Here is a 24,690-nt window from a genome sequence, read left to right as displayed (position 1 = left end):
TATTTATTATTAATTTTTTTTGATTGATTTATTGGTTGATTTATTGATGTTTTTATCATTTATTATTGATGATGGCTCTTTATTTGTAAAACTGAAGTGTTTAATGTTTGTAAACTTCCCTTTAAACCCCCCCCCCCCCCCATTCCCTACGCTTGATTTGCAACCTACGCCTGATTTTCTAAATGTAGACAAGGCTTTTTCGAGCGTACAAAAATCTTCACTTACTCCATTCTAAGTTAGTTTGGAGTAAGTTTTCACTGACGAAACTTTGAAAACAGGCGTTAGTGGCCGGACACGCCCCCTTTTGAAAAAGAAATTCTGTTCCAAAGTGAAACCGTTCTAACTGACTAGAACTAGAGCAAACTAAATGGCGAGAATTCCGATTTCTAAGATACTCCGTTCTACACCAGTTGCTCCTAAAAATCAGGAGCAAATCATGTCGAAACTTGGGGCCACAATGTCTAACACGGATAGTAACCCCAGTTATACAGTGTTAATAATCCCAGTTATACAGTGTCTAACACGGTTAGTAATCCCAGTTACACACAGTCCAGCATGGTTAGTAATCCCAGCTGGACAGTATCGAGCACTTTTATATGGAAACATTTGATTTACTCCATCTTTTGCCCTTCAGACAAAATGTTAACCAGTCAAAACAAAAGGAGGAAAAAAGACTTGCATTTCTATAGCGCCTTACAGCCAATGAAGTACTTTTTTCTTTGAAGTGTGGTCACAGTTGTAATTTAAGAAGTGCGGCAACCAATTTGTGCACAGCAAACTCCCACGAACAGCAATGTGATGCTATCCAGATTATGTTTTATTAATGTTGATTGAGGGATAAATATTGACCTTGACACCGGTGATAACTTCTCTGCTCTTCTTTGAAATACTGCCGTGGGATCTTTTACATCCACCTGAGCGCGCAGACGGGGCCTCGGTTTAACGTCTTATCCGAAAGATGGCACCTTCGACAGTGCAGCGCTCCCTCAGCACTGCATTGGAGTGCCAGCCTTGATCATATGCTCAAGTCTCTGGAATATGACATGACGCCCACAACTACCCACTGAGCCACGGCTGGCGCTACTAGAAGGCGAGTGTGGGGGGTGCAGCGCTCCCAACTTGGGGAGGATTGGGGAATCGGGGTTACTGAGCTGTCGCACTATGACCCGCAATCCCTTCGAGTACGGCTCCTGGCGGAGCACAAGGCTGTGGGCTTGCCACAGAAGCTATGGCACTTCAACTTGTGCCGCACACTCAAATTTGAATGTACGATGATGTTTTCGAACTATTTACATGAAATATTGCGTTGTTCTGGTTGCATCATTCTCTTGTCAGGATTCCGCAGGTTCACATATAATATTCATGGTAGAACTGCCAATCCTCTTTCATTAGGGTTAGACTTTAAACAGCAAAATCCTCATTATTAGTTTTTACAAAGAAAAAGAACTTATATGGCGCTTTATCATATCTCTGTGAAATGTCCCAAGTGTTCTTATTGAATGACGGAAATGCAGTCACCGTTAGAGGTGGTGCATCCGCTAATCCGTTCACAGCACGATCCAGCAGCAGCAGCAGCTTGATGATTGGCCAGTTAATCTGTTTGTGTAGTGTTGACTGCAGAAGGACTGCTAGCCAGGACACTGGGTGAACTCCTGGCCCTATTCCAATCATGCCATGGGACTTCAAACCGACCCCAACCATGGGACAGTTGGACAGCAATGTTTCCTCTCATTTATATATGTTGTGTGCACGGTCCCTTTAACTTCCTGCACCGCCCATTCAAATCTTCCCGCATGTGCGGCTTCATCAATGTAAAAGCCGGTGAGCAGCCTGCGCGGGACCTCCAGATGACTGCCCTGCCGTGCAGCTCAACAGGAACATTGGCGGACGGTTTAACATCTCATCTGACAAAGAGGTAGAAAAAAGTTTTTGGGGCAACGAGTTGTGAACTGGAACGCGCTGCCTGAAAGAGCGGCGGAAGCAGATTCAACGGTAACTTTCAAAAGGGAATTGGATAAATACTTGAACGGAAAACATTAGTAGGCTTATGGAAAGAGCAGGGGGAGTGGGACTAATTGGATCGCTCATTCAACGAGCCGGCACAGGCACAATGGGCCGAATGGCCTCCTTCTGTGCTGTAAGATCCCATGGATGGTACCCCTGACAATGCAGGACTCAGAGTATGGCACTGGGGTTCAGCCTAGGTTATATACTCATGTCTACAACCTATAAACCTTTCGACTCAGGAGCAATAACCAATTGAGCCTTTCAAAATAGGGTTTGAAAATCTCGTGACAAATATTCATTTGATCAAAAAGCATGGGTTTAAGAGAAATTTTAAATGGTTGGTCTTTTAAATAAAATACGGGGTACATTTTAATGAGTTAACACTACTATACTGTGACTGTACGGTATATCGGAGATTTGGACGCAGTGGTAGCCACACTGGGACTATCGGGTATATCGGAGATTTGGACACGGTGGTAGCCAATGTTCCGTGCAATTTTTTTTGGGGGGGGCTGCATGGCCCCTTTAACGGATTGCGCAGCTCATTCAAAATGCCACGCACGTGCAGTTCTTCTATTTAAAAGCCGTCGGCACGGGACCCCTGGAGCACTGCACGGCCACGCAGTGCTCTAGGGCACAATGGTGGTAAGCACTCACGTCTGACTCAAAAGGTCATGGGTTTGAGCCCCAGTCTAGGATTGAGCAGGTAGTACAGATGACACTCCAGTGCAGTACTGAGAGAGGGCTGCACTGTCAGAGGTGCCACCTTTCAGATGAGACATTGAAATGAGGTCCATCTGCCAGTTCAGGACACTATTAGAAGAGCAGGAGAGTTCTCCTCGGTGTCCTGGCCAATACGCAACCTTCAACCAACAGATTATTTAATCACTCAAGGGTTTAATTACGAGGGCAGGTTACAAGAACTTGAATTGTATTCCCTCGAGTTTGCAAAGTTAACAGATGATCTGATGTTTAAAATGTTAAAAGTTGATAGGGTAGAGAGAGAGAAACTATTTCCTCTGGTGGGGGAATCCAGAATATGGGGGCATCACTGCAAAATTTTCACACAAAGGGTAGCGGAAATCTGGACCTCTTTCCCCAAAAAGCTTTGGATGCTGGGGGTCAATTGAAGCTTTCAAGAATTAAATTGCTAGATTTTTGTTGGGTCTCAAAGGATGTAAAGGCAGGTAAAATGGAGTTGAGTTACAGATCTGATTGAATGACAGAACCGGCACTAAAGGCTGAATGGCCTCCTCCTGTTCGTAAGCTTAGTGTGTTTTTTTTTTATTTGATTGCTATTTCTGGGACCATGCCGTGTGCAGAACTGACTGTCGTGCAAACACATAACAAAAACATTTGTAAAGTAATTCAGCGGCTGTGAAGCACTGTGGGCTGTCCTGAGGATGTGAAAGGTGATATATAAATGCAAGCTCGCGCTTTTCTTCTTTAAATATCAAGCACAAGAATTTTCCGTCATGGCTTCAGTCACCCAGTTTTCATGTTTTGTTTTGAGGAGCGGGTGACAGAGACCAGTGTTTGAACGTACGTGATTGGGACATCGCGAAACTGCGGCTGTTGGGATTGCGCTGTTCCCTCGAGCGGAGTCTGTGTAACCGTCGGCATCGATTTGTTCACCAGCACTTGTCTGTTTTCCACTTTCTCGCCTGACCCAAAATAAAGGTGAAATGTAAACGGTTTCTCATCAGGAACTCGCACTGCGCAATATTACTAGTGTGAAACACTGCCACAAATTCCAATTTACAGAGCGATTCACTGCAAATCAGCGAGAACCAGATTTATTCTGAGCAACGAAAAAGGATAAACTGCACGTTTTATTTTAATACAGCTGGAACTATGCCGAGACACTCGAAGTAATGCAGTCCATCCAATAGCCACATCCCAGTAACTAGCTACAGTTCTCAGTTTCCTCCTTTATATTGTACTGATCGGACAAGTCCAATGAAACTTAAACATTTCCTCTCAAATTTCTGCCGCTGATCCTCATTTTGTGGAGCTGGTGAGTAATGCTGGGCACGGTTCCACAGGCACTGACCCAAGTGCCCATTTTATTCATGCGTTTGGGCTCCAGGTAGCTTACGCCACCAACTATTCGACTGAGCGAGGCATCACAGTGATGTCTGATTCTGTCTTCACCCACACTCACACACTCTCCAAAGTCAGTTCGTCGGCAAAGAGCGGGAACTCTGATTTAAAAAATAATAATTATCGCTCACCTGCTCACAGTTTTCCTGATGCTGTAAAGACTGAACAGGCCGGGGCTCTTTTCTCAAGAAAACAGAAGGCTGAGGGGTGACCCGATAGAGGTCATTAGGACAATGAAAGGGTTCAATATGATAAACAGAGAAAATGTTTCCACTTGTGGGGGCAGACCAGAACTAGGGACCATAAATACAAGATGGTCACTAATAAATCCAATAGGGAATTCAGGGGAAACTTTTTTTTTTTAAACGCAGAGAGTGGTGAGAATGTGGAACTCGCTACCACAGGGAGTGGTTGAGGGAGAAAGGAATAGAAGGATATCCTGATGGGGTGAGATGAAGAGGGGTGGGAGGAGGCTCATGTGGAACATAAACACCAGCATAAACGAGTTGGGTCAAATGGCCTGTTTATGTGCTGCAGACTCAATGTTTAAAAAAAAAAATACTACAGCTTAAATGAGCTTTGTTTGCTGTGAGCAGAAGTCAGTCACTGAAAGCAGGGCAAGCACCCAGCTGTATTTTAATAAAATGTTAGTTTGTTCATTCTCTGCTCTAACCCAAAATATCTCATGTTCCCTTACCCGGTGAGCAAATACCGTCTGCATCTAAAATCTCATGTCGCCAAATTGGTTTCCGTGTAGCAGCATCAAGCATTGGACCCATGACTTTGTCGAAAGTTTGATTGGTGTAACGTTTAAGTGTACACTTTGCATTCTTATACACAAGGCACCTTCCAAAACCTTGAAGAAAAGCAAAAGGATAAATGCAACAATGATTACAACTCCTGAAACAGTCAGTTTCCAAAGACATGCACACTTTCCAAAGGCATTTAATGTTGCTCCTCGCTTGGAGCAGTAGGTTGCTGTGCCACTGACAGACTCAAACAAAAGCAGTGGCGGTGGGACGAGGCAAGGTGGGCCAGTGCCAGTTGGGTCGGAGGAAGGGCTATAGAATAAACAGTATTCCAAGGTGTCAGCCTTGGATACTCTTATCGCCGTTATAAAAAAAACTTTCAAAAACCAGTGTCTGTAAAACACGTCCAGTGGAGAGGGCTGCAGACAGAGCGGGCAGGCTACAGGCGTTATAGCACTCGTCCAATACTATGTTGCTGGATCAGCGAAAGAGACTGCAAGTGGAATGGTAAGGAGCAGCCATTTCCCAGATAACCCTCGCTACCTTTACAATGTTGTGATACTGACCAGGAAGAGGGAGCTTTACAGTGACTGCTCAATCGTTGAGTATATTCAAGACAGAGATCGATAGATTTTTTTGGATATTAAGGGAATCAAGGGATATAGGGATAGTGCGGTTGAGGTCGAAGGTCAGCCATGATGTTACTGAGTGGCAGAGCAGGCTTGAAGAGTCAAAAGGCCTACTCCTGCTCCTATTTCTTGTCATCTTATAACAACTGCCTCTGCATTACAACACTACCAGGTTAAGGATAGGCAGCATCTTACTCAGGAACAAACACTCTCAGCGTTTAAACATCACAACGGGATAGAGGAGGAATAAACCCAGCACAGAACTCACTCAATGTGTTTTTGGGACCTCTCGAGTCCCATTGGGCATTGTGTTTATACAAAGTTTCAGGCAACTAATTTAAGAAAAACTGAGCTAAGAGTGTCCCACCACGTGAAAAGCTCCCAAAACGCTTCGTATACAACAATACTCATTGATCTGGGGCTTCTGCTTCTTCAGTGGGTTGAGAACAGATCTGGCCCAGGTAAATTACACCCTTGTTCAAAAAAGGGTGTAAGCATAAACCCAGCAACTACAGACCAGTCAGTTTAACCTCTGTTGTGGGGAAACTTTTAGAAACGATAACCCAGGACAAAGTTAACAGTCACTTGGGCAAGTGTGGATTAATTAAGGAAAGTCAGCACGGATTTGTTAAAGACAAATCATGTTTAACTAACTTGGAGTTTTTTTGAAGAGGTAAGAGAGGGTCGATGAGGGCGATGCGGTTGACGTGGTGTACATGGATTTCCAAAAGGAGTTTGATAAAGTGCCACATAATGGGCTTGCCAGCAAAGTTGAGGCTCGTGAAATAAAAGGGACAGTGGCAGCATGGATACAAGATTGGCTAAGTGATAGAAAACAGAGTAGTGGTGCACGGTTGTTTTTCAGACTGGAGGAAGGTATACAGTGGGGTTCCCCAGGGGTCGGTACTGGGACCGCTGCTTTTCTTGATGTATATTAATGACTTGGATGTGGGTGTACAGGGCACAATTTCAAAATCTGCAGATAACACAAAACTTGGAAGTATAGTGAACAGTGAGGAGGATAGTGATAGACTTCAAGAGGACATAGATAGGCTGGTGGAATGGACTGACACTTGGCAGATGAAATTTAATGTAGAAAAGTGCAAAGTGATGTATTTTGGTCGGAAGAATAATGAGTGGCAATATAAACTAAAGAATACAATTCTAAAGGGAGTCCATGAACAGAGAGACCTGGGGGTATATGTGCACAAATCGTTGAAGGTGGCAGGGCAGGTTGAGAAAGCGGTTAAAAAAAAGCATACAGGATCCTGAGCTTCATATACAGAGGCATAGAGTACAAAAGCAAGAAAGTTATGATGAACCTTTATAAAAAAAAAACTGGTTCGGCCTCAACTGGAGTATTGTGTCCAAATCTGGACACGGCACTTTAGGAAGGATGTGAAGGCCTTAGAGGGTGCAGAAAAGATTTACGAGAATGGTTCCAGGGATGAGGGACTTCAATTACATGGATAGACTGGAGAAGCTGGGGTTGTTCTCCTCAGAGCAGAGAAGGTTGAGAGGAAATTTGATAAGAGGTGTTCAAAATCATGAGGGGTCTAGACAGAGGAGAGAGGAAAACTGTTCCCATTGGCAGAAGGGTTAAGAACCAGAGGACACAGATTTAAGGTGATTGGCAGAAGAACCAAAGGCGACATGAGGGAAACCATTTTTACACAGCGAGTGGTTAGGATCTGGAATGCACGGCCTGAGAGGGCGGTAGAGGCAGACTCAATCATGGCTTTCATAAGGGAATTGGATAAGTACCTGAAGTAAAAAAATGTGCAGGGCTATGGGGAAAGGGTGGGGGAGTGGGACTGGCTGAAGTGTTCTTGCAGAGAGCCGGCACGGGCTCGACGGGCCTCATGGCCTCCTTCTGTGCTGTAACCGTTCTATGATTCTGTTGCTGGACTGCGATTTCCCAATCATTCACAATAATCGCAGGCCAGCACAAACAGGATCCGAAAACACTGGCCTCTGTCAGTAAATGCAACAACTATTCTGCATTGCTACATTCTACAAAACAGCAATGGGCTGAATGACCACTTAATCTGTTTCTTGGTAGAGGGAGGATTATCAGCTGGGACACCAATGGAGCTCTCTCTTCTACCAATAGTTCCATGGGATGTATAGTGCCCACCTGAACCACTGCAACAGGCAGACAGGGCCTTGGCTTAGCATCTCATCTCATCCCAAAGGATCACGGTACAATAGGTTTGTTGGAAAAAAACCCCACAGCAAATATTGTTCCTTGCGGTGAGCACCATGGGATCTTGCTGTATGGTCTGTGATACACCGCTGTAGCTGTGTGATGTGCTCGCATGGCAGGTGTTGCTAGAGGTGTGGGTTCCTACGGTGATGGCAAATGGAGAATCAGTGTAGGGTTGCCAACGAAGGTTGGTCTGTATTCTGCGAGGTTTCATTGTGACCTTCCACGTCCAACCACCCTCCTTCCCATGCTTGGTCGCCCAACACACCCCTCTCCCTGGCCACTGTCTGAGGCAGGACCAGACCATTCGCAACTTTGATGTCCTATTTGACCGAGATGAGCTTACGACCCCATATCAGTTCCATCACCAACACCGCCAACATCCACCTCGGTAACATTGCCCGTCGCCATCCCTGCCTCAGCTCATCTGCTGCTAAAACCCTCATCCATGCCTTTGTTCCCTTTACACTTGACCATTCCAACGCTCTCCTGGCTGGTCTCCCATCTTCCACCCTCCATAAACACACGCTGTTCCAAAACTCTGCTGCCCGTATCCCAACTCGCACCAAGTCCTGTTCACCCACCACCCGCTGTCCTCACTGACCTACATTGGCTCCCGGTCCGACAATGCCTTAATTCAGAAATACGCATCCTTGTCTTCAAATCCTTCCATGGTCTCACCCCTCCCTATCTCTGTAACCTCCTCCAGCCCTGCAACCCCACTTCCAATATGTCTGCGCTCCTCCAATTCTGGCCTCTTGCGCATCCCCGATTTCCATCGCTCCACTTTTGGCAGTCATGCCATCAGTTGCCTGAGCCCTAAGCTCTGGAATTCCCTCCCTAAACCTCTTCGCTTCCCACTCTCCTTCTTTAAGATGCTCCTTAAAACCTACCTCTTGTCCTAACATCTGTGTGGCTCGGTGTCAAATTTTGTTTGATAACACATCTGTGTAGCTCTTTGGGACGGTTTACTATGCTACAGGCACTATATAAACTCAAGTTGCTGTTATTGTAATGGTTACAATACCCACAACCTCCAACGCCCCAGAAAACACTCTATCCATTGTGTGGTTTTATGGAGTGTGCAGGCCGCCCTGCTGTTTGAGTCTGACCGGATTGACACTGGAAAAGAAACTACCTATGATTCTTCTTCCAGATTGCTTGCAGGAGTGTCTGGAAAATTAAGCTTTAATACTGGGAGACCCCAGGACAATCCGAGCGCGTTGGGCACCCTAGTACTGTTTCATACTGAACACATGGTTTCCAAAGATTGAGTTAGCAAACACCTGGGTGGGTTTTTAAGGTCATGAACCATTGGTAGTCAATATTAAACCTGCGGGTCACACTCCGCATGTGTGATACATGGAGTTAGCACTCGTTCTGCTAACATTACAGCTTTATAATCCATAGTCTGAAACACATGAATGGAGAGTGAAAACTCTCACCAGGAAGTTAATTTCCTGAGTGAGTACGACACAGTTCCCATTTTCATGGCAAATTATTGTTCATTATTGTGATTGTGGGGGAATTATATATCTGTTCATTTATTAGTTCTCAGGACATGGGTGTTACTGGAAAGGCCAGCAAGACTGTCAGCTGTGGCTCAGTGGGTAGCACTCTCACCTCTGAGTCAGATTGTTGTGGGTTCAACTCCCACTCCAGATACTTATGCACAAGAAAAATCTAGGCTGACACTCCAGTGCAGTACTGAGCGAGCGCTGCACTGTCAGAGGTGCAGTGTTTCGGTTGAGACGTTAAACCAGGGCCCTGTCTGCCCTCTCAGGTGGACATAAAAGATGCCACAGCCACTATGCCGAAGAATAGCAGGGGAGCTCCCCCCGCGTCCTGGCCAATATTTATCTATGAACATCACTAAAACACATGATCTGGTCATTTATCACATTGCTGTTTGTGGGAGCGTGCTGTGTGCAAATCGCCTGCCGCATTTCCTACATTACAACAGTGACTCCAAAAAAAAGTGTTGTATTAATTGCAAGTTATTTCTGTGTCAACAAAGACCAAGGAATTCTGTGATTCCAGTGCACACACTCTGTAGGTAAAATATCGTGGCAGGTGTTACCTCTGTCCAAAGAAGCCTTATTTAAGACAAGGGCATCTTCAATATCATAACCGCTGTAACTCATCACTGCAACTGTGGCATTCTGCCCGGCCGGTAGCTTTTCAAAATCAATCAGTTCGATGGACTTGGTCTTCACCATGGGTTTCTGAGGATAGGCGAGCAGGTACATGAGGGTGTCAATCCGGTTACGCTGGTTGTAGCCGATTGTACCTGCAGGGACACAATAAACTGTCACCAGTCTGCGATCCAGAAAGTAACCCTGCAGACCAACAACCTTTGGCGATCTCATTCCCTGGCGTACAAACCAAATCAGAAACCTTAACAGCTGACCCAGGAAAAAAAGCAAGCGATTTAAAAAAAAAACTAAATCCCAGCCCGAAGTAGGTGCAAATAAAGGCGACTGTTCCATGGTCAGATTTCATTCATTAATTTTTTTTTTTTTAAAAAGTAGTTTCCCGATTATAACATGAAAGCCCAAACTTGGAAGAATCATAGAAGTTTACAGCACGGAAGGACTCCATTTCGGCCCATTCCATCGTGTCCTCTTGTCTGCAGAACCATTTATATCCAGGGAAAGCAATACCCTGAATTCTCCACTTTTTGTCACCTAGAGGAGTATAGCAGGACATCAGGATGCTGGGGAATTGCCAACTGGTAAACCCGAACCTCAATGGCAAGTGTGGCAGCAATGTACACGCCTCACGGCAAATGAAATCATTTCATCTTTCCCACAGACTAGGTGCTGGTAACTGCTCACTGATGGTTTATTTTCCAAATGGAACGTGCTTGTGCTGAAGTAGAAGGCACAGCAGTTACTGAAGTGTGAACTTCGAGTCATTTAAATATAAAAACCCTCTGCAAGAGCTTCCGCTTGGGCTTTGGCCAATTATCCCTGGGTGGACTCGGCTTGTTACACAACTCCTTAAACATGTCGTGAGGAAGCTATTATGACTGCACCTCAATGCTAAACAAAAGTGGAATTTATGGCATGGCAGCCGAAGAAATAAAAACTAGCAGCAGTTTTGCTGAACTTAAACCAATGCAGAATTCCTCTTCAAAACTTGTAATGAGGAAAATCTTGAGATCACAAATCTACAAACCTGTAAAAGGAAATTACAGTTGCTGTGTTTATGGGCTACAGTACATCTTAGTACCATTTTTTAGTTAAATATAATTACTTGAAGGGGAAAGATTTGCAGGGAGATGGGGAAAGGGCAGGGGAGTGAGACTAATTGGATCGTTCTTTCAGAGACAGCACAGGCACAATGGGCCGAATGGCCTCCTTCTGTGCTGTATCGTTCTATGTTGCTAACATAATGCAGCTTCCCAGAGCGATCCAATTAGTCACACTCCCCCTGCTCATTCCCCATAGCCCTGCAAATTTTTCCTTTTCAAGTAGTTATCCAATTCCTTTTGAAAGTTACTATTGAATCTGCTTCCACCGCCCTTTCAGGCAGCGCGTTCCAGGTCACAACCACTCTCCGCGTAAACCAAATTCTCATCGTCCAGCTGGTTCTTTTGCGAGTTACCTTAAATCTGCATCCGCTGGTTGCCAACCCTCCTGCCACTGGAAACAGGTTCTCCTTATTTACTCTATCGCAACCCCTCGTAATTTTGAACACCTCTATTAAATCTCCCCTTAACCTTCTCTGCTGTGAGAACAACCCCAGCTTCTCCTCGTAACGGAAGTCCGTCCTTCCTCCCCTGGTACCATTCTAGTAAATCTTATCTTGTGGCGAGTTAGTTCAGCCAATACTCAACACAGTCCCAGTTAAATGTAACTCGTTTTCACTCCACAAAGGCCGCACATTGTGATGATGGTGCCATTAATCAGAGCTATGCATTCAGCCTGGACAACATTTACATCCAGGTTTTGACAGTCGCCCCGCTTTTCAACGTCAGAAGTGACGACAGGGCACTGTATCCAGGGAGCTGATTGTACAAGCCTAGGGTCTGGGCAGCTGAATACACCAGCCACAGAGAGAAACAGACAATGAATTGCAAATGACACTCCAAAACAAAAACACAAAAAGCTTCACACACAAAACCAACAAAGGAGCTCTGCATATATATCGATCCGCTGTTCTGTATGCACTGATCCTACTTAACTGTGTGTGGCAACAAACTGTTCACTTTGAAAATGATGTCAAATGGGTACAAACACAGAAAGCAATTAGGAGAAACCTTTAGCGCTGGTCTCGCATCACTGACCCACTCCCAGAAAAGATCAGCGGCAGAAACAACGCTTATAGAAACCACCTCGACAGGAATACACAGCAAGAAATAAACTCGCCTTTTCACAATATAATATAAAATCACTGAATTTAGAGCGGGGAAGGCGGCCATTCGGCCCCTCGTGAATGTGCTCTTCAACTGGAAGTACGTCTTCCAATCCCCTTTGCCTGCTCCCCGCACCCCCCAATCCTTTTATAGTCTTCCTTTTCAAATATTTAGCAAATTCCCCTCGTGATAAAGCAGTCCCTGTTCGAATAACCCACTTGGGTGAACAAAAATGATTCTAATCGTAACCTTCTTTCTGGCAGTGATGCTTCTCAGTCTGTGCCGCTTGTGACCGATTCACCAATCAGTGGGAACAAAAACACTCGATTTCCCTTCTCAAAACACGACCTTCAGCAGCTCCATGTGAATTTTCCCTTTCACCTTTCCTTGATAGTCAATTTTTTTTTTTCCTGAGTCTTTCATCATGGCTATAATTTTCTTTCGATCTAAGCTTATTACTACATTGCAGATTTGAAAAGATTGCAGCCAAATACAACGAGAGAGAGATTCAAGGTGTTGGTCACAAACTCCTCGATATAGTTCGGAGTTTCTCCTTGTACAGAGATATGCTGCTGAAGCAAAAGTTGCATGAATTTTCCACGAGGTGAGCAACTCTTACCCATGGCTTGTTTCCCCATAGCGCACTGGTAGGTGTTCCTTGGAGACTGGTTGTGGTGAGGGTAAGGAATGAGCCCCGCGCACACACCCAGCAGGGTAAACGGTTCAATCTCCAAGTGGGTCGTGGGTCTGTAATGATGAGCGAAAGAGCAACTTTCAGACACTTTAAAGAGAAAAAACAAGGTGTGGAACAACATCTGCAATATCATACATCAAAAGCGACAGCAGCAAAGTATAATGGAGCGCCCTGTATCCAACGCTCCTGCTGAGCTGCGCAGTCAGCTGCAGGCCACTCACCGACTTTCACACTGGAGGTACCGTGCTTGCACAGAAATGTGAATGGGCTGCAGCGAGGGAGGCAGGCCACGCAGGGGGCAGTGCGGCTGACAGGGGACATTGCATGTTTACTTATTTCCAGCTCAATGATTAAAATAATTATGGAATTATTTTTAATCTCTATAATGGGGAACAGATGTATTAGGAGCAGCAAAACATCTATTTTCTCAGAACAATACGGTATTGTTATCCTTAGAGCAAAGAAGGTTAAGGGGAGATTTAATAGAGGTGTTCAAAATTAGAAGGGGTTTTGACAGGAGGATCGGTAACCGGAGGACACAGAGTTAAGATCATTGGCAAAAGAATCAGAGGGGAGATAAAAATTCTTTAACATTCAAAAAAAAATTTTTTAAACACGGTGAGTTGTTGTGATCTGGAACGCGCTGCCTGAAAGGTCGGTGGGAGCAGATTCAATAGTAACTTGCAAAAGGGAATTGGATAAATACTTGAAATGGAAACATTTTCAGGGCTATGGCAAAGAGCAGGGGAGTGGGATTAATTGGATAAGCTCTTTGAAAGAGCCGGCACAGACACGATGGGCCGAATGGGGCCTCCTTCTGTTCTGTATGATTCTAAGCACAGCTGATATAGATAACGTGCCTTTAACGTAAAAAAGAAAGGCCTCCAAAGGTGTTTTACAAATAGGCGCAAGTACCAAACTAAACATACGGCTCCACAACACACGAGTAATATCCATATTACAACACAGAACAGGCGAATCCAGAGATTTGACTGCAGATCGCTTCGCACGAGCAAAGGTTAATCCTCACGACAAAGTCGTAAATGAGACGGACGCAACCCAACTGAATGCGTGTCTGTCCCCCCCCTCCCCAGTTGTTCCAGCTGGCTGAACGTCTCCCCCCACTCCACCCCCATTGTCTCGGCTGGCTGAGTGTCTCCTCTACCCACCCCCCCTCCCCCCCCCCCCCCCCCCGCATTGTCCCGGCTGGCTGATCGCGTACTGCCCAGCAAGTCTGAACTTGCCAGAGAATTCACCACCAAATCACCGCCACGTAGGGGAGGCCGGGGGTCTGGGACCCGGACGGTTGGGAGAAGTTGGTGGCAACAACGCCCTCCCCAAATGGATAAGGCCTTCGACGATGACACAAGGAAACAGGCTGTCGAGCCAGGGAGGGAGGGGTGGCCTGGAGCTTGGTCAGGAATAGGCTATGAGCAAGTTTTTAAAGGTGGAGGGAAAGATGCAGAGGAAGAGAGGTTTAGGAAGGTCCACGAGTATGGACTGAGGCAGTTGAAAGCAGGGTCGGGAGGGATGAGAAGATGTGCAGGCGTTAGAAGAGTAGAACGTTAGATAGAAATGAAGAGGTTTGATCTCAGATAGAAATGAAAAGGTTTGACGTGGTTGCAAAGTGACTAAGGTTGGGAACTAAATATTCCAGGATACTTAACTTTTAGAAGAGATAGGCAAAATGGAAAAGGAGGAGGGGTAGCCGTGATAATAAAGGATCTGAGTTTGGAAAATCAAGAAGTAGAGTCAGTTTGAGTGGAGCCAAGAAGCAGCAATGGGACAGAAAACATTGATGGGAGTTGTTTCTAGGTCCCCTAACAGTAGTTGTAATGTAGGGCAGAGTATAAATCAGGAAATGAGAGGCACATGTATTAAGGGTAATGCAGTAATCATGGGGGACTTTAATCTATATATAGACTGGGCAAACCAAATTTGCAGTAATAGTGTGGAGGACGAGTTCATAGAATGTATACAAGATAGTTTTCTAGATCAGCATATTGCAGAACTAAGGAAGAGGTTATTTTAGATCTAGTATTGTACAATGAGAAAAGGTTCATTAATAACCTTGTAGTAAAGGGACCCTTAGGGAAGAGTGACCACTACAGAATTTTATGTTCAGTTTGAAAGTGATTTAGTTAAATCCAAAACTAGGATCTTAAATCTAAACAAATCAAACTATGTAGGTGTGAAGAGCGAGTTGGCTAAGGTAGATTGGGAAACTACATTAAAAGGTATGATGGTAGACAAGCAATGGCTAGTATTTAAAGAATTAATACATAATTTACAACAAATATACATTGTTACGGCACAGAAACCGCGCTGGAAAAGTGATCCAACCGTGGCTAACAAGAGAAGTTAAAGATCATACTAGATCAAAGGAAGAGGCTTATAATGTTGCCAAAAAGAGCAGTAAGCCTGAGGATTGGGATGATTTTAGAATTCAACAAAGGAGGACCAAGAAATTGATAAAGAAAGGGAAAATAGAATACGAGAGTAAACTAGCGAGGAAATAAACACAGACTGTAAAGGCTTCTATTGGTATGTAAAAAGGAAAAGATTAGCAAAAGTAAATGTGGGTCCTTTACAGGCTTGACAGGAGAAATTATAATGGGGAATAAGGCAGAGAAATTAAATAAATATGATGTGTCTGTCTTCACGGAAGACGCAATAAACATCCCGGGAATAGTTGAGAACCAAGGATCTAGCGAGAATGAGGAATTGAAAGAAATTAGTATTAGTAAAAAAAAAATAGTACTGGAGAAATGAATGGAACTGAAAGTTGAGTCAGGGTAGGGCAAGGCCATTGGGGGGGGTGGGGGGGATTAATGGAGTATAATTGAATGAGTTGGGGGACAGGGAGCTAATGTAGGTCAGTGAGGATAGAGTTAGTACAGCAAGTGACACCACATCTCAGGAAGGATAGACTGGCCTTGAAGATGTAATGCAGATTCACCAGAATAATAGTCGGGTCGAGAGAGTTAAATTATGGGGACAGATTGCAGAAACTAAACTTGTATTCTCTTGAGTTTATCAGGTTGAAGGGTAATCTGATCGAGTTGTTTAAAATGATCTGATAGGGGAGATAGAAACTATTTCCTCTGGTGGGGGAATCCAGAATGAGGGGCATGACTTTAAAAGAGCTAGGTCATTCAGGAGTGAAATCAGGAAACATAGAAAATGTGTGGAGTAGGCCATTCGGCGCTTCGAGCCTGCACCACCATTCAATAAGATCATGGCTGATCATTCCTTCAGTACCCAGTTCCTGCTTTCTCTCCATACCCCTTGATCCCTTTAGCCGTAAGGGCCATATCTAACTCCCTTTTGAATATATCCAATGAACTGCCATCAACAACTCTCTGCAGTAGAGAATTCCACAGGATCATAATTCTGAGTGAAGAAGTGTCTCCTCATCTCGGTCCTAAATGGCTTGCCCCTTATCCTTAAGACTGTGACCCCTGGTTCTGGACTTTCCCAACATCGGGAACATTCTTCCTGCCTCTAATCTGTCCAATCCTGTCAATTTTATATGAGATCCCCTCTCATTCTTCTAAACTCCAGTGAATACAGGCCCAGTCGATCCAGCCTCTCCTCATATGTCAGTCCTGCCATCCCGGGAATCAGTCTGGTGAACCTTCGCTGCACTCCCTCAATAGCAAAAACATCCTTCCTCAGATTAGGAGACCAAATCTGAACACAATATTCCAGGTGAGGCCTCACCAAGGCCCTGTACAACTGCAGCAAGACCTCCCTGCTCCTATACTCAAATCTCCTAGCTATGAAGACCAGCATGCCATTTGCCTTCTTCACCGCCTGCTGTACCTGCATGCCAACTTTCAATGAATGATGTACCATGACAACCAAGTCTCGTTGCACCTTTTTCACACAAAGGGCAGTGGAAATCTGGCACTCTCTCCCCCAAAAGACTGGGGATGTTGGGGGAGAATTGAAGCTTTCAAGATTGAGATTGTTAGATTTCTAATGGGCAAGGGTATCAAGGGATATGGAGCAAAGGCAGGTAAATAGAGCAGAGGTACAGATCAGCCATGATCTGATTGAATGGCTGAACAGACTCGAGGGGCTGAAGAGCCTACCCCTGTTCCTATGTTCTAACACTATATAACCAGGGAGTTACTACATAAGAAAATAACATTTTTATTGTCTTTGTGCAGAATTAACAAAATATATTTGGAAATGAATTATAACTTAACCTAAAATCACTCCTGCAGTTGGTGTAGCAGTTTCTATACTTACTTGATGATCATATGCTCGTAAAGTGCAATATAGCAATCATTCTCTTCATTTACATCGAGGTACTCCACTAACCCCTCGTGCAGGAAATCTTCAAAGGACCTGCACACAAAATGTAAAATTAAACCAGCCATTGCATTATGACAGTTGGAGAATCTTCCGGTATTTTTCAATCCCAAAATTGAGCTTTTTTCCTTCTTCAAATGTTTATCTGATTCCCTCTTGCATGTCATGACTGAATCAGCATCAAAATCCACAAGTGGAAATGTATTCAATAATTCTCGAGACTTGTGGCCTACTCTGCCTCTTTACACTTCTCGTCCCTAGCTACCGATTCTGCAGTGGAAATGTCATGAACAGGTACAGAAAATAATCAAATGACGAATGGAATGCTGGCCTTTATATCTGGAGGACTACAGTAAAAAGGGGGCAGAGGTTATACTGCAGCTGTACAAAGCCCTGGTTAGACCACACCTGGAGCACTGGGACCAGTTCTGGACACAACACCCAAGGAAGGATATATTGGCCTTGGAGGGAGTGCAGCGTAGGTTTGTCAGAATGATACCCGGACTTCAAGGGTTAAGTTACGAGGAGAGATTACATCCAGGGTTGTATTCCCTAGAATTTAGAAGGTTAAGAGGCGATCTGATCGAAGTTTTCAAGATGTTAAGGGCAACAGATAGGGTGGATAGAGAGAAACTATTTCTGCTGGTTGGGGAGTCTAGGACTAGGGGTAAAAATCTGAAAATTAGAGCCAGACCTTTCAGGAGTGGAATTAGGAAACACTTCTACACACAAAGGGTAGAAGAAGTTTGGAACTCTCTTCCACAAATGACAATTGATGCTAGATCAATTGTTAATTTTAAATCGGAAATGGATAGCTTGTTAAGCAAAGATATTAAGGATTATGGGCCAAAGGTGGGTATATGGAGTTAGTCATGATTTCATCGAATGGCGGAACAGGCTCGAGGGGCGGAATGGCCTACTCCTGTTCCTATGAAATGATGGTTCAGTACTTGCCCTCTCAAACGCCTCCATAACGTGAAACACTTTACATCAGCTCCTCCTGTTAATCTTCCTGCCTCTGTAAATTCAGCCCCAGTCTCTCCCATCTATAATCCCCTCACTTCTGGTACCATCCCAGTGAATCTCTGTTGCATCTTTTCCATGCCCCCAATATCCTTTTTGTAATAGGGTGCGAAGAATTGAGTACAAATACACTCAACTGTTATTTTCAATTTACATTCCAGAAATTAATTGATAGCTTGGACTATTTTGCATCTGATAATTATTGTAAAGTGCCTTCCCCCCCAAATATTGGTGTATATAATTTCAAATTTGAAAATGTAGAATAAAGGACAACATTTCAGCTCATATATCTTGAGTTTTATTACCACCTTCTTGGTTTTGAATTCTATCTCCTAAATATAAAACCCAGAACCACAGGTCAGGGAAGTGGAGCTGAGCCCAAGATCAGATCAGCCATGATCTTATTAAATGGCGGAGCAGGCTCGAGGGGCCAAATGGCCAACTCCTGCTCCTATTTCTTATGTAATCCCATTTGCTCTTATTGATGTTTTTTTCCAACCATCAGTTGTGGCTCAGTGGGTAGCACTCTCGCCTCTGAGTCAGAAGGTTGTGGGTTCAAGTCGCACTCCAGAGACATGAGCTCAAAAATCTAGGCTGACACTCCAGTGCAGTACTGAGGGAGCGCTGCACTGTCAGAGGTGCCATCTTTTAGATGAGATGTGAAACTGAAGCTCTGCCTAATCTCTTAAGTTGGATGTAAAGATCTCAAGGCACCTCCAGAGTGCGATTCAGGACACAAGAAGCAAAAAAATCCTGAGTAAAGAGTAAAAAAAAAAGGACTTCAAAATGCAATATCCCTTCCCCCTTCTCTGCACCCTTCCACACAACAACACACATTCAAAAAGGTGGGCAAACAAATACAGCAGCTGCCAATACTGATCGACACCTAGTTACTAGGAAGAAAATAAGGTGGCAAGAGAGGACAAGCCACCAATTTCCTCCCTCTGTGGGAAAGTAGTGATTCTCCCCCTGTGCACAGATCGCCCAGCGCTCCCCCCACCCCCCGTACAGCTCGCCTGCTGGAGAATCATGGGTGAAAGCGCTGTCACACTGCTATGACACCGTGCGCACTAAGATATCCATCTCAACAAAAAGGTCGATATTAAACGGATATTGAGATTACCTGTAGCCCTGAGAGAGTTCTTCAATGTGCTTATGTGTTACAGCTGGGTTCCCATTCCTCACAATGATGTAGGGCCTAAACACAAAGTGAACCAGAGAACTTTCATTAGAAAAATCTGAAAAGGGAGGAGAGCCAACATTCTCAGTACGACCGATGACACGGTTTCTAGAGCAAAGAACTTGAGAAGAAAAAAAAAACATTCATTGAAATTCCACTCCAAATGCAAAACAATCAAGTGTGGGAATATTTTAAGTTTTGCATATTCAAACTTTCAACACAATTACTCGAGCCATGCATATACCAAACTTCGAACATTGCAATTCGATGTGTGTTCAACTCCTCGTTACATCAAATGGATTGTACATTGAAGTTAGGTACAGAAACCAAGATTGTGTTATGCACCAGCCTACTTACTGTAACCAAATCATCAAAATGCTACTAGTTATCCTAAAAGTGTCCTACTTAGGCTACTTGGCAAATGGTTACAAAATATTTAACCGTGGCTCAGTGAGTAGCACTCTTGCATCCGAGTCAGAAGGTTAATGGCTTCAAGTCCCACTCCAGTGACTTGAGCATGTAATCCAGGCTGACACATCCAGTGCAGTGCCGAGGGGGTGTTGTACTGTCGGAGGTGGCGTCTTTCGGATGAGAACATTTAACTGAGGTTGGATCTGCCCTCTCTGGTGGATGTAAAAGATCTTATGGCACTATTTGAAGAGCAGCTTGGTTGATCTACCCAGTGTCCTGGGGACAATATTTATCCCTCAACCAACACTGAAACAGACGATCAAGTCACTATCACATTGCTGTTTGGCTGCCACATTTCCTACATTACAACAGTGAATACACTTCAAAAAGTACTTCTTTGGCTGTAAAGTACTTTGAAAACTCCCGACATTGTGAAAGGCGTTGAAGAAATACAAGTTCTTCCTTTCTTTTCCAAAATAATTCCTTGCGCAATGGTTCCTTTATTGAACCCATAGACAATTACAGCACAGGAGACTGCCATTCGGCCCATTGTGTCAAATCAATCCAAGATTAATCCCACTGCTCCGCTCTCTCCACATCATGGGTTCTTCCTCTGCTTCAAATATTTATCCAATTTCCCATTAATGGATGCCTTGGTCCCTGACTCAACTGTGGGGCCAGTGGTTCTAATGTGCGTTACACCGTTAAATTTAAAGAAAAGCATCATCTTTGCAACTTTTATACCCTTAAAGTTTTAAGCATAATTATCGTAATACTGACTTTCCTTTCCCTCCCCCCCCCCCCCCCCCACACACAAATATAATTTGATATTTACGATATAAAGCAAAGAAATCAGAAAAATGGAGCTCGCTCGCAGTCCATCTCCCAGTCAATAGAGTGTTGGTGAAAATGACCATACTTGGAACGGCTGAATGAAAATGAGTAGATTTATGAAAGTGTTGCGGATCATTCTATTCGCAGCGTCTGACGTGGGGACATGTATCCCGGCATGCTCTACCACCGTTGCCCGAGGAACCCGAGGGGACAAAGGACGGTATGTGACATCTGATCGCCAGCAAGCTCGCTATTTGTACAGCCAGCGCCAGCCAAGTGCAGAAAATAAACACTCCCGGTACTCGTATAAAAATAAAGTACAAATACTCGCCCGAGATTTAATGAGCACATCTTAAAAAGTTAAGTACTGTATCTGAACAATGCACCAAAGTATAGCATCACAGGGTAGAGCAGATAGAAAATCAATTATCCCTCTTAAACGGAAAACAAAGACACACCACAGAAACAGATGAGCTTTCCCTTCGTGGAATATTTCAGCAGTAACAAACAGGATTAACAATGTGTTTTATGTTGCTTTGTGTTCACATGACAACTGGGTAAGGGAAGAGATCTTCAAGAGTTTAACATTTTCTTCTTCTAAAAGCAATGCACACTTTGAACCCTGAAAGACTGAAGCAAATAAGTTGTAACATGCTGCGTTACTTCTGAAAAGTGAGTGCTGTGGTGGCAGTCTGAGTTAACTCTGGTTCTTTAGCTTGCCTCTGGAAGTGCCATTATGTTTAGCAACAATCAGGGCCGTCAATTAATCGCAGTTAACTCACGCGATCAATGCCTTTCTTCTTGGAGACTAATTTTTTTAACGCTACTAACCGAGATCTGAATAAGTTTCAGCCCAGAGCTTTAGCCTGCTGAACTGTGACTTCCTCTCCTGCTGGGGGCACTAGTGAATAAACACGCGCTATATATCAAGTTACATTCACAGCATATAGACAAGCCAATCGGCCCAACTGGCTTTTTTTTTTATTCATGGGATGTGGCCATCGCTGGCAAGGCCGACATTTATTGCCCATCCCTAATTGCCCTCGAGGTGGCGATGGTTAGCGGCCTTCTTGAACCACTGCAGTCCCCGTGGCATGTCATAGCGGTTTGGTACAACTGAGTGGCTCGCTGGGCCATTTCAAAGGGCAGTTAAGAGTCAACCACATGGCTGTAGGTCTGGAGTCACATATAGGCCAGACCGGGTAAGAACAGCAGATTTCCTTCCCTGAGGGACATCAGTGAACCAGATGGGGTTCTTCGACAATCTGGTAGTTTCATGGTCACCATTACTGGGACTAGTTTCTTATTTCAGATTAAAATTTTAAATTTCCCAGCTGCCGTGGTGGGATTTGAACTCGGGTCTCTGGATCATTAGTCCAGTAACATAACCACTATGTGACCGTACTGTACCTCTATGATGGTGTTCATGTTCCACACGAACCTCCTCCCACCCTACTTCCTCTCACACAATCAGTATATCCTTCTGTTCTAGCCTCTTGTGCATCTCTGATTTTAATCGCTCCACCATCGGCGACCGCGCCTTCAGCTGCCTAGGCCCTAAACATAAGAATTAGAAACAGGAGTAGGCCATCTAGCCCCTCGAGCCTGGAATTCCCTCCCTAAACCGCTCTACCTCTCTCTCCCCTCTTTTAAGACGCTCTTTAAAACCTACCTCTGATCAAGCTATTGGTCAACTGTCCTAATATCTCATGTGACTCGGTGTCGAAATTTTGTTGGTATATTCTCCTCGGAACCACCTTGGTACCCCATTCTTGTTCATAATCATAGAATGATACAGCGAAGGAGGCAGCCATTCGGTCCATCATGCCTGTGCCGGCTCTCTGAAAGAGCGATCCAATTAGTTCCACTGCCCTGCTCTTTCCCCACAGCCCAAATTTACATCAGCAAACTTGGATCTATTACATTTGGTCCCCTCATCCAAATCATTGATATAGGTTGTGAATAGCTGAGGCCCAATAACTGATCCTTGCGGTACCCCATTAGTTGCAGTCTGCCAACCCAAAAATGACCTGTTTATTCCTACTCTGTTTTCTGTCTGCTAACCAATCCTCAATCCATGCTAGTACATTACCCCTAATCCCTAATTGTGTTTAATAACCTCTTGTGTGGCACTTTATCGAATGCCTTCTGAAAATCCAAAACCACCACATCCACTGGTTCCCCCTTATCGATTCTGTTAGTTACAACCTCAAAAAACTCTAATAGATTTGTCAAACATGATTTCCCTTTCATAAATCTGTGTTGACTCTGTCCAATCTTATTATTTTCTAAGTGCCCTGTTACTACATCCTTAATAATAGATTCTAGCATTTTCTCTACTACTGATGTCAGGTTAACTGGTCTGCAATTCCTCGTTTTCTCTCTCACTTTCTTAAATAGCGGGGTTACCAATCCGTGGGAATTCTAGAATCTATGGAATTTTGGAAGACGACAACCAATACATCTCTATAGCCAGCTCTTTCAAAACCCTAGGATGTAGGTCATCAGGTCCAGGGGATTTATCGGCTTTCAGTCTCATTAATTTCTCCAGTACTTTTTTTTTTTAAATGAATACTAATTTCTTTCGGTTCCTCATTCCCTTGGTTCTCCACTATTTCTGGGAGTTTTTTTGCTGCATCTTCCGTGAAGAGAGACACAAAGTATTTGTTTGATTCTATTTCTTGATTTTCTGAGCTAAGATCCTTTCTCTCTACTGTCTCTATCCCATCCTTTATCAAGGCTACCTCTTCACCTTTTCCAATCTGCCTATTTCTTCTAAAAGTTGAGCATCCTGGAATATTTAGTTTCCAACCTTGGTCACTTTGCAACCACGTCTCCTATTAATTTCTATCTGCTCTATTAATTCATCTATTTTGTTGCGAATGCTTTGCGCATTCAGATATAGTGCCTTTAGCTCTGACCTTTGTTTATTTTTCCCTGATGTCACCTTAATCACTGATGCCCGATTACCTTTGTTACTCTCCCTGTCCCTTCCTGACCTACTCTGCTTATTTTTACTCCAAATTCTTGCTGCTTTTAAATTTACTCTTTCTTGCTCATCCATCCTGCAGGCTTTTCCCTCATCCACATAGGCAGCAAGAACCTCATGCCAGTTGGATAAGGGCAAATGCCGAGGAAAACAGGAACGCAGCAAGCAGGGAGATCCTGCACCCTACGACACCGTCAGGGTTAACAGAGGTGTGCGCTTGGAGCTGTTGAAATGATTAACTGCTCTTTGACTGGTACCTGCAAAGTCTGCCTCCATCAGAAGAAATATAAACGCAGCGATCGGTCAGGTTTGTAGAAATGGAGACAAATTCATTGATGTATCCTGCTCGCCGCATCAGCCGGAACGTTTTCACCAGTTTCTGATGGTCGTGTATTACTCCCAAGATGTTACCTGATCAGATCAGCACAGAAATAAAGAGTGATTGCAGGTGTTGAATATATTCCCAAAAATAAACTCCTGAAACGGTCAGATAGAATCATGGGGCGCAAGTTTCGGCCTCATTTGCTCCTGATTTTTTGGAGCAACTGGTGTAGAACGGAGTATCTTAGAAATTCAAATTCTCGGCATTTAGTTTGCTCCAGTTCTAGTCAGTTAGAACAATTTCACTTTGGAACATAATTTTGTTTTCAAAAGGGGGCGTGTCCGGCCACTTACGCCTGTTTTCAAAGTTTCGGCAGTGAAAACTTACTCCAAACTAACTTAGAATGGAGTAAGTGAAGATTTTTGTACGCTCGAAAAAAACTTGTCTACACTTTTAAAAAAAATCAGGCGTAGGTTACAAATCAGGCGTAGGGAATGGGGGGGGGGGCGGTGGGGGCTTTTAAAGGGAAGTTTACAAACATTAAACACTTCAGTTTTACAAATAAAGAGCCATCATCAATAATAAATGATCAAAACATCAATAAATCAACCAATAAGGAGAGGAGAGGAGAGTGGGGGGGGGGGGGGAGGGGGGGAGAGGAGAGTGGGGGGGGGAAGAGGAGAGTGGGGGAGGGGGGGGAGAGGAGAGTGGGGGAGGGGGGGGAGAGGAGAGTGGGGGAGGGGGGGGGAGAGGAGAGTGGGGGAGGGGGGGGAGAGGAGAGTGGGGGAGGGGGGGAGAGGAGAGTGGGGGAGGGGGGGGGAGAGGAGAGTGGGGGAGGGGGGGGAGAGGAGAGTGGGGGAGGG

The 24,690-nt window shown here is 44.4% G+C and overlaps 1 protein-coding gene across 2 annotated transcripts in view; it reads right to left on the bottom strand.

Annotated features, from left to right (window-relative positions):
* The window catches only part of polr3b (polymerase (RNA) III (DNA directed) polypeptide B), a 98,218-nt gene that overhangs the window by 20,863 nt on the left and 52,665 nt on the right, over positions 1–24,690 (bottom strand). For both annotated transcript variants that reach the window (XR_011596724.1, XM_070900170.1), the window contains exons 16-22: positions 23,763–23,916; positions 19,215–19,289; positions 17,006–17,104; positions 12,674–12,801; positions 9,775–9,984; positions 4,808–4,966; positions 3,554–3,671 (exon numbers count right to left, since the gene is read on the bottom strand). Coding sequence is in view for 1 of the 2 variants with exons in the window: in XM_070900170.1 (XP_070756271.1) it covers positions 3,554–3,671; positions 4,808–4,966; positions 9,775–9,984; positions 12,674–12,801; positions 17,006–17,104; positions 19,215–19,289; positions 23,763–23,916 (943 nt within the window). In the remaining variant the exon portion in view is untranslated. The remainder of the gene's footprint in view (positions 1–3,553; positions 3,672–4,807; positions 4,967–9,774; positions 9,985–12,673; positions 12,802–17,005; positions 17,105–19,214; positions 19,290–23,762; positions 23,917–24,690) is intronic.

The sequence above is a fragment of the Pristiophorus japonicus genome, chromosome 15 (genome assembly GCF_044704955.1).
Source record: "Pristiophorus japonicus isolate sPriJap1 chromosome 15, sPriJap1.hap1, whole genome shotgun sequence".
Classification (NCBI taxonomy): Eukaryota; Metazoa; Chordata; class Chondrichthyes; family Pristiophoridae; genus Pristiophorus; species Pristiophorus japonicus.
This window is presented reverse-complemented; position numbering and strand designations above follow the sequence as displayed.